Genomic DNA, 15,446 nt, shown 5'->3' with positions numbered 1-15,446 from the left:
TAAAGCAACTACGAAGGCAGTGATACATAAAATAAGTTTTAATAAATGTAATTTCTATTGTTCTGGTAAGAAAACACTGAATTTAGCCAACTGTACATAAAAAGATGACAAAAAAGAAGAAAACTGACTGTTGATGAGCTGGATGCTGATATGTTGGTTACGTAGCTGAGCAGAAATGGTTCCATGCAGCTCTGGATGTCCCATAATGTGATCCTAGAATGGTTTTGTTCCAAGAATGTTCCACGAAAGCTCTGCAAAGTTCTACTAAGTCACTTTGAAGTTTTCTTTTAGTTCCCAGAATGGTCTTCTTAAACGTAGGATAACGAGAAATGTTCTAAAATGCTTAGTGAGAACATTGTTAGACTGTTGTGACGTAACATTCTCAAAATTAATGTTCCACTAAGAACGTTCTTCCTTTTGTTGTCATGTAACATTGTGAGAACGTTTGTTAAAGTGTTCCTTCAACCACATCCTCAAAACATCCTGAGAACATTAAACCTTACTTTTGTTGATGCACCACAGGAAAGAACATTCTGTTGTCGGAGGTTTCAAAAACGTTTTTAAAATGCTTGTTGAATGTTGATGTGAGAGCATTCTTCCTTTGTTATTGAGGTAACTTCTTATAGAAGAATGTTCACTCAACAGAAAGGCAAATTGTTCTCCTTTTAACATCTCACATTACAGGAACATTTTAAAACGTTCTGTATTAAAAACATTCTGTCATCTGAAGCTTTGATAACATCTAGAAACCATTTTTTCAGTGTTGGTTTGGGAACGTTCTTCCATTATTATCATGGAACATTTCAAGAGGATTTTACAAAAGAACTTTCTAGAACGAGTTCCCTTAACATTGTCAGAATATCACAGGCAGAATGTTCCACCTTTTTTAAAAACTGCTAAACCTGCAAAGACCACTAACATCCTGGAGGTGGTGCTTAGTTTTTGGGTTGGTACGACATACGTGACTTCGTCTACTGCATGAGAAAGCAGCTGATATATATATATATATATATATATATATATACATTCAAAATTTAAATATTAGGCCAAACTACTGCACTAAAAGAAATAAAATCATGAGCTGTAGCAATATTTGCAAAACAAATTCCCTGAACAGCTCATAAAAGGTCAAAGTACAGACTTGACAATGATTTACACAGTTGGTCAGATAATGAGGTGACTGCAGCGATCGACAGGTACGTCGTCTTTAACACTGCTTATATTTCATATTAAACACATCAGAAAGGTTTGGTAAAGTTGGGTCTGCATGCCGATTTGTGCCTCTTTTCTACCACAATCTGATTTTCAGCAATTTAACGACTCATCTGTTGGTTTTAACACTAATTTGTTTACTCTTATATGGAGTCTTTGCTGTCATAGTAACGAACCAAGACACTTGCTTCTAATGTGCACTAAAATATTCATATAAACCAGCTTTCAAACATGTTTTCTATTCAGTAAGGGACATGCTTTAAAGTCTTAAGCTTTAAAAGTGAAAGTATAATGTGATTTTAGTGTAAAATGGACAGACAGGTAGGAGAGATCAAACTGTGGGTCAAAAGTGAAAGTAGAAAGTCAGTATCAGTGGAGGAGTCAATAAGAATAAATGAATAGAAAAGCTGCTGTAAATCAAACAGATAATAGATGATGGTGATATATATAAACTGCAATTTAAGTAGAGCAAAGAAAAAAATCATAAAGGATGTGTTTTATTTTTCTGTGACTGCAGCCTCCAGAAAAAAATCTAAAAAACTTTAAAAATCCAGATCTTGTTTGAAGCATATTTGAATGTGCTAAGCTTGACCAGAAAGAAACAACAGGACTATCCTGACAGAGTTCCCCAATTTGAAGGGGAAAATAATAGTGACTGAGGCGCATTTATCTGATTTATATTGATTTCCACTTCTTTTGAGTGTATATTTGTAGTTTTTCAACATGAGGATCAGAACTGCTGATAAGGGGGGAAAAAAAACTTACCAATTTGTCAGTTTTGATCGTTTCTGGCACCGATAAATAGTCAGTTGTTTGACCATGGAATTAAATCAAGAATACAGAGGCAAATGGAAAAAAAAACAAAAAAAACTGAGAATATTCTTCAGATAAGGTAAAACCTGTTGGGATGAACAACCTTGTGTACATGTCGCTGTATGACTTATTAAACAGCTATATTTTTATGGAACTCTGTACAGTTTTTACTGACTTGTGTTCATTTTCAGAGCTCCATGATGCTGGCTGAACCCTTCCTCACATCTCATCTGAGGACTCTCAGTGTGTTGGTTGTCCATCTCCTGCTAACAGACATCTGTAGAGGTAAATTACACACAAACACAATCCCAGTGTTGGTCAGTACGATGCCACTGATACAGTCGCTACAAACCCTCTCCACCACAAAAAGTTTCTATACTCTTGTAAAGACCACGTATAGCATGTAAAAAAACAATCATATATTTTGATTCATTCATCGATTTAATAAAGATTATCTGGAAATAAGATAAAATCTGCTACAGCAATGCTAATATTTGGTTAAATGTCCATCTCACCTCAGGTTCTTTTTTATTTCTGGTTTATCTTTGACTTCTTTGGACAGGATTGGTGCAGTTCAACTAAATTTGTTTGTTTTCTTGAAGAATGTGGAGGTGATCCTCCTTCTTCATTATTCCATTTCCTTTGTGTAAAGCTCCAGTTCAACAGAGCATGATAATGCCACCACCATGCTGGATGGTAGGTTTGGTGGTCGTGGGGTTAAAGGCCTCCCCAAAAAGGACTCCTCCAGAAGGTCTTTTCTTTGTCCACGTGATCAGCAGCAAACTTGAGTGGAGCTTTAAGGTTCTGCTTCTAGAAGAAGAACTTCCTTCTCCATGAATCCTTTCAGCTCGTGTTGATGTAAAACCCTGTGGACACTGACAGCTGTGTTCCAGCAGCTTCTCATTCATTCAGACCTGCTTTCTGATGATTCCTGCTTGACTCTTGATTATCCTGAACAATCATCTCTCAGCAGCAGGTGATAGTTTGTGTTTTCTTCCTGATGGTGGCAGTAACACAACTGGACCATGAACTTTATACTTATAAACAGATGATTTTGGATCTGAAGCTGCTTTGAAATGACTCCAAGTGACTTTCTGACTTGTTCAAGTCAATGATTTGCTTTTTATGTCTTTGCTGAGCTCCTCAGACTTTCCTACTGTTGTGATTTTACCAGAGTTCATTGAGTTGATCTAATGGTTCTATTTAAATTGGCGCAGAGGAATCAGCAGCTGTAGTCAATCATACTCATTCATGGGAAGTTAAGAGGTCATGCCATGAAGAAAGTTTGATGAACACATCTTTCTACATCACTAAAACTGATAGTTCAAGTTACTGTGTGTATATTTTTGACAGAGCAGATTTTGTCATATTTCCAGAGGAATTACGATAAATCTATGAAAGAGCCACAATGCATGATTGTTGTATTTTTTGTGCTAAAGATGCATGAGTTTCAGTGATTTCATCTTCGAAATTTCAGAGTTATAGGAGTCACTGTACACATCATATACATGGTCTTGACATGTGAATGTAAACTATTGTTTACAACTGTATGAGACAAACAGTATCAATAATGCAGTATCTCAAGACACTTACGTTGCTCATTTAGAAACACTAAAAGAAATGTTTGGTTTTACAGGTCAACTGATTGGTGCATCTCAGCCAATCGTAGCGACACTCGGTGATGACATCATTTTACCATGTCATCTGGAACCTGCTGAGGATGTGACAGAAATGACGTTAGAGTGGTCGAGACCTGATCTGATACCCAGATTTGTTTATGTGTGGCGCTCTGGTCTGGAACTTGAGGGTAAAAAACACAAAACATTTCAGGGAAGAACAACGCTGTTTACTGAGGAGCTGCAACACGGAAACATTTCACTGAGACTCAACAGAGTGAAACTCTCTGATAAAGGAACATACAGTTGTTATATTCCAACACTGGAAAAGCAGACCAACGTTCAGCTAGTTGTTGGTAAGTACACAAATACTTTTCTCATGATGCACATCTATGACTTTGTTTTTATGCCTCTAGAAAAATATTTCAGTAGAGTATGAAACATAAATGAGTAAGTTAGTTTGCAGTATCGCTGTCAAATGATTCAAAACTGTATCACCTTACAGCATTTGGAGTATTTGCAAAATTTCAGGAGTTTAGATTCAGTCATACTAAAAATATAGATCATACAGTAGGAGCTCAATTTAATAAAAGTCATTCTGCTCTGAAAGGGTCGTGTTGCTCTAACTAATGAATATCAAACACAGTTTGAGTCATTATGAACAATTCTGGGGCATTTTGGACTACATTTGAGTAATTTTTGACAAATTCAAGTCAAACCGAAAATTTTTAGGATATTTTGGAGTTTCAAGCGATGCTATATTGCCAGAAGCATTGGGACCCCCTCCCACCACGGCATGAAGACTGCTTCGACCAACATTTGTGAATGAATAGGTCACTCTCAAGAGCTCAGTGAATTCAAGCATGGTACCGCGATAAGTTGCCAGGTTGTGCATTCAGTCCATTCATGAAAGTTCCACAGTCAACTGGTAGTTGTATTATAATCTGGGGACAACAACAACTCACCCATGGAGTGGTTGGCCACGTAAAATCACGAAGCGAGGTCTTTGGATGCTGAGGTACAACAGTTTTCTTCAGAGTCAATAGCTACAGACCTCCAAACTTCAGATTAGCTCCAGAACATCGTACAGAGCTTCATGGATGGGTTTCCATGGCCGAGCAGCTGCATCCAAGCCTTACATCACCAAGTTAATGCAAAGCGTCAGATGCAGTGGTGTAAAGCAGCTGCCACTGGACTCTAGAGCAGTGGAGACATGTGCTCTGGACTAACCAATCAGCTTCTATATCTGGCAATCTGATGGACCAGTCTGGGTTTGATAGTTGCCAGACGAACTTCCTGATTGCAATTGTGCCAAGTGTAAAGTTTGCTTTAGTTGGGATTATGGTGGAGGCTTGTTTTTCAGGAGTTGACTGCTTAGTTCCAGTGAAAGGAACTCTTAGTAATTCAGACATTTTGGACAATTTCATGCTCCCAACTTTGTGGGAACAGTTTGGGGATGGCTTCTTCCTGTCCCAACATGACTGACACCAGTAAACAAAGCAGGTCAATAAAGACATGGATGAGTCAATTTGGTGTGGAGGAACTTGACTGGTCTCCACAGAGTCCTGACCTGAACCTCTGGCATGAATCAGAGACTGAGAGCCTGGCCTTCAGGTCCAACATCAGTGTTGACCTCACAAATGGTCAAGAATACCCATAAACACACACCTAAACCTTGTGGAAAGCATTCCCAGAAGAGTTGAGGATTTTGCAAAAAAACCTGGTTTCCACGTTGTTCCATTGTAAAAACTCTTGTGTGATTTTGTTCTCTGGATGGTTCTCATGCTGGAATATTCCCCTTCTTCAAGCTTCTGCAAATTGAAAGTGTTGTCAGCAGGTCTGTTGGTTTATCCACAGGCATTCATCTATAAATGTCATCTCTCCAACACCTTTTACACTCATGCAGCCCCATATCATCTCACTCCCACCTCCATGCTTCACTGTCAGGGCTGTGGTAGTCCTGATCAGGTTCACACCAAACATGCTGGACACCATCTAAGCCCACCAAATTTATCTGACCAAAAGATGTGTCAAGCTATGGTTTTTTTTGCTTTATTTTGCAATTTTGCACCAAAGAAGCAAGGACAGCTCTTTTTTATGTCCTCCGTCTATAAAGTTCGATGTCCTTCACACTGTCTGAGCTTCACATAAACTCTGACTTCCATTGATAACCCTCATGCCAAGACTGAAGCAGCTGTTGTCTGTTTTTCACAGTCACATTGTGAAAGTAGTTCACTGTCTGTGGAGTCATTTTTGGAGCTCTGATTCGTGGTACAATGGCTCTTTCTATATCTCCTGCTTACTGTTGTCACTGTTTCTTCTGATTTTTAGTTGATCTCTCTGAATCCTTTTACATCTTTGTGAACACTAACTGTAAGATTTTTCACTTCCTCTTTTCAATTCTTTTCCATGTGGAGCCATGATGAAGACATAGACTCAGCCCTTAGGTCCAGAACTGAGAAAGTTCAGTTTTTAACCAAGATCATGCAGTTAGTCTGACTGGAAATCACAGACGAATTCCGTTAATTTCAATGATCACAGGTGGATTCACTTTTGTTTAATTAATTTTCTACTTCGAGGCCTGAGTTATAGTCTTTCTCAAGTATTTGGTTTTGATTGAACATAAGAGCAAATACTAGATGGTTTAACTGAAAAATGTTGCAACTATTGAGAGAAGATGCAGTTTTGAATCTTTTGATATTCAACTGATATTGAACATTATCTGTAGGATACTGTAGCTTTGAACTTTTATTAATTTAATGCTTCATTCTGTATGATCTTGACAGCCCTGTTTTCATGTTTCCTTCTGTCCATGATCAGGTGCTGCTTCTCCACCTGTGATCAGTTTAGCAGGAATCAATGGACACACAGGAGGAGTTGTGTTACAGTGTGAGTCTGCAGGCTGGTATCCAGAACCTGAGGTGTTGTGGCTGGACGCTGAGGGAAACCTCCTCTCTGCTGGACCTACAGAGACAGTCAGAGGTCCTGATGACCTCTATACTGTCAGCAGCAGAGTGACTGTGGAGAAGAAACATGGAAACAAGTTCACCTGCAGAGTCCAGCAGAACAACATCAACCAGACCAGAGACACATGGATCCATGTTCCAGGTAAACTTGGCTTGAAATGTACTGCATGATGTGATCATCTTCAAAACCCCAAACTTTATTGAAATGTCTTGTAATTCTGTGTTTTATCATTTCAGATGATTTCTTCATAATCCCATATAGTTCAGCTGTTCCCATCATTGTTGGTTTGTCTGTTAGTTTGGTTGTTTGCATCATGTTGATTTTAGCATCTGGCTTTTTCCTGTGGAGAAAAAACAGAACCAGTAAGTCTCAAATGAATTAACATTTCATTGTAAATATCAATTTATTCTGAAAGTTCATTAATAAAAAGAATTATTTGAGACATACAGATCAAAACTATTCTAAAGTTGATTAAAAGTCTTTCATACTGTGATTCTCCTGCTTTCATTTTGCACAGAAACCAAGAGAACCTTGGACAAAACTGAAAAAGAAGAGAAGAACTGCTGTGAAACTGAAGCAGAGATGCTGATGTCACATGAAGTCGTGGAAATGCAGGATTTGGGAGAAAAAGATCCAATAAACCAACATGTAAGAAACAACAAAAACTGCAAGAATCAAAAAAAGAAATTAGAGAAACAGTTTGTATAGATAATAATCTTGCATTTGCATAAAAAACTATCTTGCATTAACAAATTTAGTTTAGTTCAGTAGCATTGAGGTTTACCAAAGTTCATTAAAATTTCTCAACATTTTATATTTATATACTTTGTAATCTCATACTGTAACTCTAAAGATTGATTTTTCTGTTTTCTTTTTTTCAGATGGTCCATGATGGGATACAAATGGATCAGGAGGCTGTAGAAGAAGAGGTTGAACAAAGTTCACTTAACATATTTCTCATTTATATGGATTGTAATTTTGTGTGGCAGTTCTAAAAATCATTTTTAAAATAGATGACCTATGATGAGGATCAGATGAGAAAGGAGGCTGTAGAAGAAGAAAAGACTCCAACTGAGGAGAACAATCAGGTTTATGTTTCTGTATTTATGAAAATATCTCAACTCTCCTGTTTGTTTTCTCTCCCAGTTGACAGGAAATCAAGCTGCTGGTTCCCAGACTATCTGGGATTTATTGGTAAGAAGACACACAAAACATGAAATAACAGTCAATCAACCAGTCTGTAGAAATATAAAAACAAACATGTGGGTTTACTCACATATTGTTAGAAAAAGTCACACGTGTTTGTTCTTTCATGTTTCCATGTCTCAGTCTGCAGTGAATCCCTTCAAGGGAAATCAGGCTGAGCAGCAGAAGAAGGAGGAGGCTGAGGATGAAGTGGCATCTCTGAAGAAGAAGGTTCTTCTTTGTGTTTTATACAAGAACATTCCTTTACAGCCCCTAAACTGTCAAGTTTAAATTTATTCTCACATTCACGGTTCCTTCAACACCTCAGAGAACTGGATCTGCATAATTTATAGTGGAACAAACACCAGGACAGATGGACTTGATTCTCTGTTTGTTTTGTTTGTCATTAATACATTTCATCCATCACATGGTTCAGTAACAGAACTGATCTCTCTGCTCTCAGCTGGACGATTTATCAGCAGAGGTGGAAATCAAGAACAAACAGGTTTATCATGGACAAGTCATTGACATACAAACAAATCTAAAGCACACAATCACACACTGATAATTCCTGTTAAAATCAGTGTTTATCTGTTTGTTAGCTAAAGGACGCACAAGAAGAAGCGAACAGGCGATGGAAGGAAGTCAATGACATCCAGAGAGAGTCAAGGACTAAACTGCTGGAAAAGGATGCAGAGATCAGCAAACTGAGAAGACAAGTAAAAAGACACAAACACTGAGAAGACTTTCTCCACATGAAGCTGCAGCTCAGATCTAAATCCAGCTACTGTCACATATTCAGAAGTCAAAGACACTAAATTTGAAGCTGCAGTAGAAGCTACAGTTACATTGTTCTGGTGCAGTAATAAACTATTGGACACAGTATCATGAAAATATAAAACATTTATCACTGCTTTGAGTGTTGTTGGTGTTACAGATGATAAATCCTGTTTAAATACAGATTGAACAGTAAAGAGGAACATGACAGGAAGTAAAAAGGTCACCAACCTGTTACTGTATGAATCTACTGAGAATAAACACTGAAGAAACCTGAACCAGAGGATCTGAACAGAACTTTAATCACATCTTTCTGCTGATCACATGACAGAATTTATTCAGACCAGAAAGTAAAGTTGATGTCTCGTTAAATAAAATGTTTCTCTAATTTGTTTTTCATACCAGTTGGACAAAAAAATCTGGGAGGAGAAGCAGAAGAATGGAAAAGATCTGAAAGAGGTTCATGCATTATCTTAATTTTAATCTTCTCCACTTGTTGATTTGTTGACATCAAATTAAAATCAGATCAAGTCTGAGACACCAAATATCTGAAACAGTTCAGCTTTTTCTGTCTGTCAGCTGGAGAATTATGAGATGAGGTGATGAAAAATCCTGACTAACACAAACTCAGAGATTTAAGTAGCTCAGAGTTGATCAGACTTTAATGTCTGATCTTTGTGTGTTTGTCTCTTTCTCAGCTGGATGGAAGTAAATCTGAAGATGTGGATCATCAGATAGAGTCCAGACAACAGAGCAGCAGAAGCTCAGATCATCACAGTGATCTAAGAGACATTATTTTGGATGAAGTTCACCATCAGGGCAAATATCTCCGTCTTAAAAACACATCCACTGAGGTAATAAAGTTTGTATGGATAAAGATAAGCATGTGCAATATATTTAACAATACAATAACCAAGTGGATCAGGAACTATTCCAGATGGATCTTTGAGAACAAGCTAATGCCAGTTAAATAGAATAGAGGGTATTTCATCTGGTAGCTGCACATTAAATAGATCAGTGACAAACCTTCAGACTTTATCTTCTTGTGTTTGATTTCCTTCCTTCAGGAGAAACTACTGGGAGGCTGCAAGTTAGAACTTCATATCAACAACAGAGAATTATGCACATACACATTTGATCAGTCCTTCAAAGTCAAGGCTGGGGGGGAAATCACTGTGAGTCTTTATTAATGTGACAATTAATGCAGCAGTTTTCATTCCTTTGCTTTTTCATCAAGATCTTTTAGTTGGAGGTTTTTGACATTTGCATTCATTGTATTTACAGTTATGGTGTGCAGATTATGGTCACCATGATCCTGCTATCAGTAACCTGGTTTGGAAAGACCTGAAGCCCTTGAAACGTGGAGATCTACTTCAGTTCATCCTTTTCAATCAGACTGGAGAATTCAAAGGAGTAAACTTTCACACTGAACAGATTTCATCAGCAACAGGAAAAGAAGATGACAGACTGCATCCTGAACAGTAAAAAGTGGTTTAATCCAGCAAACAGCAAACTTTAAACATCATTAAACATTAAATCACATCACTGCAGGGACGGAGCTGCATCATTTTCCTAAGTAGACTAAAAACTTTTTATGGATTTGAGAGTAAACTTTTGTTCAACTGTTCAAAAGATGTTTTGTTTGAAATGTAAAATAGAGTCAGATTTGTATTCTGTATTTTTGTGTCATATTTCATTCGTACATTATTGCTACACTCCTCATATGTGGTATTATTATGGTTCTTAAATGTCATTATCAATAAAAGAACCTGCAGAGCCTGATGGATGCACTTTGTATCCAGATTCTCATCTTTTCATCTCAGTTGCATCAGATGAAACCACAGAACTTGACTTTTCCAATGATGCTGTTGTTTAGATTTGTTGTTGTTTTATAGATTGTACTTGATCTCATGTACAGTCAATTTAGAATTACTTTATGTGTGTTTTCTGTCATGAATGGGGAAAAAAATCTGATGAATACATATTTACTTTTATCCTCATGGTCCAGATGTTCAGGTAGATTTTGAACTTCTTTAAGAAAAATCAACATCCAAATATGTTCTATTTTCGTACTTTTGTATTTAAAGAGATATTTGGACAATTTGTGATGTTTGGTGCTGACAGACATTTGACTTTTTTTCCCTGAAATTGTTCAGATAATTTTCCAACATTCCTCAAATTACCAGGACAGTATAAAAGTATTTATATTTAAAAGTACATCAGTGCATGAGTGAAGTGTAGCTGCAGATCCACATTAATCTTAACTGGCTGATCATTCATTCATGTCTGTGAATCTCAGTTTATCTGCATTTTATGCTTCAGGAGGATTCAGACATGATGTTGGATCACTTTGCAATAAATCCTGATGTTTGTACAAAGTTCCAACAGTTTGCATCATTTCATCCTGAACGTCTGAAGAAAAAACTGAAGTTGTTCGACTCTGATCTAATAAACTTTATCAAGTCAAAAGTTTCATTTGAAATCTGTTGATTAAACTTTTAAAAGTCTTTCTTATATTGTACATGGAGCTTATTTCTCTGTTATCAGAACAAGAACTTTAATGAAACCCAATGCAGAATGTATTGTTAAGTATCTATATCTTATATCTGCATTATTTTCTTTATTAACCAACTTCAGAACTTTCACTCATAATTTGCTGATTTAACTCCAGTTCAAATACTTCCATGTGTAATACTGACATTCCTGAAGAGGTAAAACAATCAAAACTTAGTGTAGCACAAAGTTACGACTATGTTCATCCTTCAGAATTCTATTTATTGCACATTTTCATGTTTTTTTTCTGCTGTCATAGACACATAAAGAGCAAAGCCAATGATGCAGTAACACAGCAGCTGGTTTAAAAGACGTTTATGTGATGCTTATTTCAATCACAAACCTCACAATCTGCTTTTATACTGTATGTCCTTATATATACATGTTGTAGTTTCCACTGACATACGTTTGCTTTCTCATGTGGTTTCAGAAGCTTGAATTAACACCGAACATCAGAACTGAAAAAGCCTGATGTCTGCTCTTTAGAAATAGTTTCATGCATCAGCCAGTACCTCTGTGGTTTCTGAGCTTTTCTGGCCGTGAGAAAGTCTAACAGAACTGACTGCAAGTATAAATATATCTGACAAATAGCATTTTACACCAACTTGAACATGAGCAGAAGTGAATATAAAACAGATTAAATCTGAATTCAAGTATTCTGTGAGACCAAACTGGCCTCCAGGATTCTCCATTGGTTACCTTCTACGTGAATTTCAGTTATTTCTGTGTGACTCTGAGTTTCCCAAAGTGAATCACTCCAACCAGCAGCAGCAGCAGAACAACCATGACGATGGTGAACACAGTCCTCAGGATGAGATAGATATGACTGGAATGAATCTGTCTGTGAAGAGCTGGAAGAACAAGAGAATATATCAGGATAACCTTACCAGCATGAAGCAGTTTGTCTGGAGGAGCTTCGTGAACGATTACAGTCCCACAGATGGAAAACTGATGATAATGTGCTTGTAGAATCCACTGAAAATGTAATTTACATGAATTTTAGCAGCTTAAATCATAATCAGTGTGATGTGTTACCTCTGACAGCCAACCAGCTCTGTGGAGATTCTCCAACACTGGAGATGTTGCAGTTGTAGAGTCCTTCATCAGAGCCAGAAACACTGTGGAGGATCATCTCTCCTGCAGAGCTGCTCCCTATGAGGAGTCCATCTTTATAGAAAGCAGCTGTCAGATCAGAAGACATCGTCTGGTTTCTGCAGCGTAAAGTCACACAGTCGCCCTCCATGATGGGCAGGACGGGACTCTCCAGGATCACTGAACCATCTGGAACACATCTCTGGTCATTTCCACCCAATTTCCTCTCATGCAGCGACTTTTTGTAAAAACTCAAACCTACCGGTGACGTTGATCCTGATGCTGCTGCTTCTATCTCCTCCTTCAGTCTCACACCAGTATTCTCCGCTGTCTGCTCGATAGGCTTTGTGAATTCTGCAAGACGCCGCTGGTGTTTCTGCAGCATCGCACACCGACAAAAATCCCCCGGCGCTTCTGATTCCTCGCAGCCAACTGGAACCGTCAAGACCTTCGCAGTGAAAAGTGAGAGGCTCGTACTGAAAGAGCTGCAGTCTGCTCGGAACAATACGAAAAGCTGCATCTGAGACTGAAAGAAAGACGGAGTTAGAAATGAAACACTAGTGAATTCTCTCATAGTTGTTAAACAATCAAAGAAGCTCATGTTACACCAAAGAGATGTTCATCCCTCTCAGCAAACCTCCATTCTTGTTGACTTACCACAGCTGTGGATGTGTGAACCCAGAAAAACCAATACAAGCATCACTGCACAGACAAGAGACGAAAACTACATGAGACAAACTTTAAAGGAACAAACTGAGAAACCTGAGACTCTGATACTCACACAGTCCAATGCTGCAAGCTCTGACCTTCATGTTGTCTTCCTGCCGACTGACTGAGCTTCAGACTGAAATACAACTTCAACACAACAGACAACTTCCTGTTCTTGTGCAGGCACGAGACTCACAGGTCTGTTGTGGTTTTCTGTAAGTTGAACTCATCCATTGGAGTTTTGACTCTGGGATGGTGTATGTAAACCCTTTAACCTGGTTCGTGTCCAGACAGGATACTTGTATTCTTAAGCCTTTAATTTTTAATGTGACCTTTCTCATGCAGAAGAAATATTAGTTACTAGATGTAACTCCAGTTCTACGACTCTGTATGAAGCCCTCTAACGGGCTTTGACATTGGTTCACTCCATCGAAGCTCCACCTTTTTGCAGTCACCGCCCACTTAAAGGTTAGCGACACCCACTGTGGTCCTCTACAAAACCCCAGTACAACAGAGGTTCATCCAGCATTCAAACATGGCAACGCACACTGACAAGCTTCTTTAGACCAGATGTTAGTATCTTATTCAGTATTTGGGTGTACAACCATGTATCCACAGTGTCTTCTGTAAGTGTCTTCAACACCTTTAGCACTCAGACAGCCCCATATCATCACACTTCCACCTTCATGCTTCACTGTGGTGGTCCTGGTCAGGTTCTCACTGAACATGGGGTTTTTTTCTCTCCACAACTGGTGTTTAGAATGAGTTTCAGAATGTACAGCTTTGAACAAAAATTTATATACACTTGGTAAAGACCATGTATGACAGTCTTTAGTTTCCAATGACTCCTAAAACTCTTAATTTTCTATAATAATGGAATCATTGAAACAAATTCATATTTGCCACAGTAAACAACTATGCATTTTGATTCTCTCATAGCTCATAGATTTACTGAAGCTCTTCTGGAAATATGACAATCTGCTGGGTCAAAAGCATACATACAGTAACTTGAATTATAAGTCCTGGTGATGCAGAAAGCTGCGTTGATTAATTTTCTTGATTTCTCTTAACTTCTTATGAGTGATTACAGTTCACTACAGCTGATGACTCCTCTGAACCAATTTAAATGGAAGCATCAGATGCACTCATTAGACTCAAACATTACAGTGGGACAGTTTGAGGAGCTCAGCAAAGATCTGACAAAGCAAATCATTGACTTGACCAAGTCAGAAAGTCACCTGGAGTCATTTCAAAGCAGATTCAGATCCTAAATCATCTGTTTGTCAGTATAAAGTTCATGGTCCAGTTGTGTTACTGCCACCAACAGGAAGAAAACGCAAACTATCACCTGCTGCTGAGAGACAATTGGTCCATAGTGTTTTACACCAACATGAGCTGAGAGGCTCCATGAAGAAGGAAGTTCTTCCTCTAGAAGCAGAACCTTAAAGCTCCACTCAAGTTAGTGCAGATCACATAGACAAAGAAAAGTCCTTCTGGAGGAAAGTTCTGGACTAATGAAGATGGAGGATTACCTCCACATTCTTCAGGAAAACCTAAAACCATCAGCAGAAGGTAATCATGCCTTGCAGATATCTTCATTATGCTTGCAGATACCGCAGCATGGATGAAAAATTGCCACTTTCAACTCAACTTCTCCAAGACTGAGCTCCTTGTCCTCCCAGCCAGTCCCTCTGTTCAACAAGAAATCAACACCAGCTTGAATCAACCCAACTCAAACCCACAAAGTCTGCCAGAAACTTGAGTGTCATGATGGATGACCAGGGAACCTTCAAGGCTCAATTTTAATAAATCTATGAAAAAACAAAATACTCAACTGTTTTTTTGGTGTTTGTGACAAAGACGCATGTATTTCAATGAGTTCATCATCAGAAATTAAGACATAGGAGTCACTGGAAACTCAATACTGCCATGATATAGGCGATCTTTACAAGTGTATCTACTCTTTTGTTTAGGACTATATGTGAAATAATCTTACATTCAACAGTCTGTTTAGAATGACAGTACTTCAAAGCCAGGTGACTTTCAGTTCCCACTAGTATTTATTTATGGGTACATGCTTTAACATGTAACATGCTTTAAACATCAACACGTATCATCCAACATTTTATATTTGTGTATCATGTATGTTAGAGCCATAAAGCACAACGCACTAATCAATGTCAGAACTGTTGGCTTCTCACAGTAATGCATCAGGCTACATTCAGATCAATATATCTTATTATTGTTTGAAGTAACAGATCATAAGCAAAGTAAATCTATCAGAAGCTTATTCTACAAATCACTGCTTGCTGATCAATACTTGTCAGAATAAGGTTTGTCAATTATGGAGCATTAATACCTGGACAAGGAAGTCCATCAAGCAGATCTTTATTGTTTGGTGCATCCAAACCTGGTCATATTTCTGTCAGTGCACCTATCAGGAGGTTCATGAAAACTCTCATGACATCTCCAAACACATCTTCCAGCGTTTCTTTCATTTTATAAACATCTGATTGTGGAACT

General features: G+C 38.0%; 2 protein-coding genes across 4 annotated transcripts; one reads left to right on the top strand and one right to left on the bottom strand.

The window, feature by feature from the left end:
• Positions 1 to 1,139: 1,139 nt before the first annotated feature.
• LOC111564317 (butyrophilin-like protein 1) lies at positions 1,140 to 10,360 on the top strand. Of its 3 annotated transcripts, XM_055007725.1 has the most exons (16): positions 1,140 to 1,196; positions 2,217 to 2,310; positions 3,662 to 3,997; positions 6,462 to 6,749; positions 6,845 to 6,970; positions 7,126 to 7,256; positions 7,490 to 7,537; positions 7,622 to 7,696; positions 7,755 to 7,802; positions 7,938 to 8,024; positions 8,257 to 8,298; positions 8,396 to 8,512; positions 8,976 to 9,029; positions 9,269 to 9,424; positions 9,638 to 9,745; positions 9,855 to 10,360. In XM_055007725.1, exons 2-16 carry the CDS (start codon positions 2,223 to 2,225, stop codon positions 10,053 to 10,055), a joined length of 1,905 nt encoding a protein of 634 aa, XP_054863700.1. In that variant the 5' UTR covers positions 1,140 to 1,196; positions 2,217 to 2,222; the 3' UTR covers positions 10,056 to 10,360. The 3 variants fall into 3 exon arrangements, with proteins under 3 accessions (XP_054863700.1, XP_054863702.1, XP_054863701.1); XM_055007727.1 differs by lacking the exon at positions 7,622 to 7,696; XM_055007726.1 differs by lacking the exon at positions 8,257 to 8,298.
• A 970-nt stretch (positions 10,361 to 11,330) lies between these two features.
• On the bottom strand, positions 11,331 to 13,031 carry LOC129348134 (high affinity immunoglobulin gamma Fc receptor I-like). The gene is made up of 5 exons (XM_055007757.1): positions 12,997 to 13,031; positions 12,873 to 12,917; positions 12,478 to 12,741; positions 12,159 to 12,404; positions 11,331 to 11,974 (listed from the first exon to the last, which is right to left on the bottom strand). Exons 1-5 carry the CDS (start codon positions 13,025 to 13,027, stop codon positions 11,841 to 11,843), a joined length of 720 nt encoding a protein of 239 aa, XP_054863732.1. The 5' UTR covers positions 13,028 to 13,031; the 3' UTR covers positions 11,331 to 11,840.
• Positions 13,032 to 15,446: the final 2,415 nt, after the last annotated feature.

This window comes from Amphiprion ocellaris, chromosome 23, assembly GCF_022539595.1.
Source record: "Amphiprion ocellaris isolate individual 3 ecotype Okinawa chromosome 23, ASM2253959v1, whole genome shotgun sequence".
Taxonomy (NCBI): domain Eukaryota; kingdom Metazoa; phylum Chordata; class Actinopteri; family Pomacentridae; genus Amphiprion; species Amphiprion ocellaris.
This window is presented reverse-complemented; position numbering and strand designations above follow the sequence as displayed.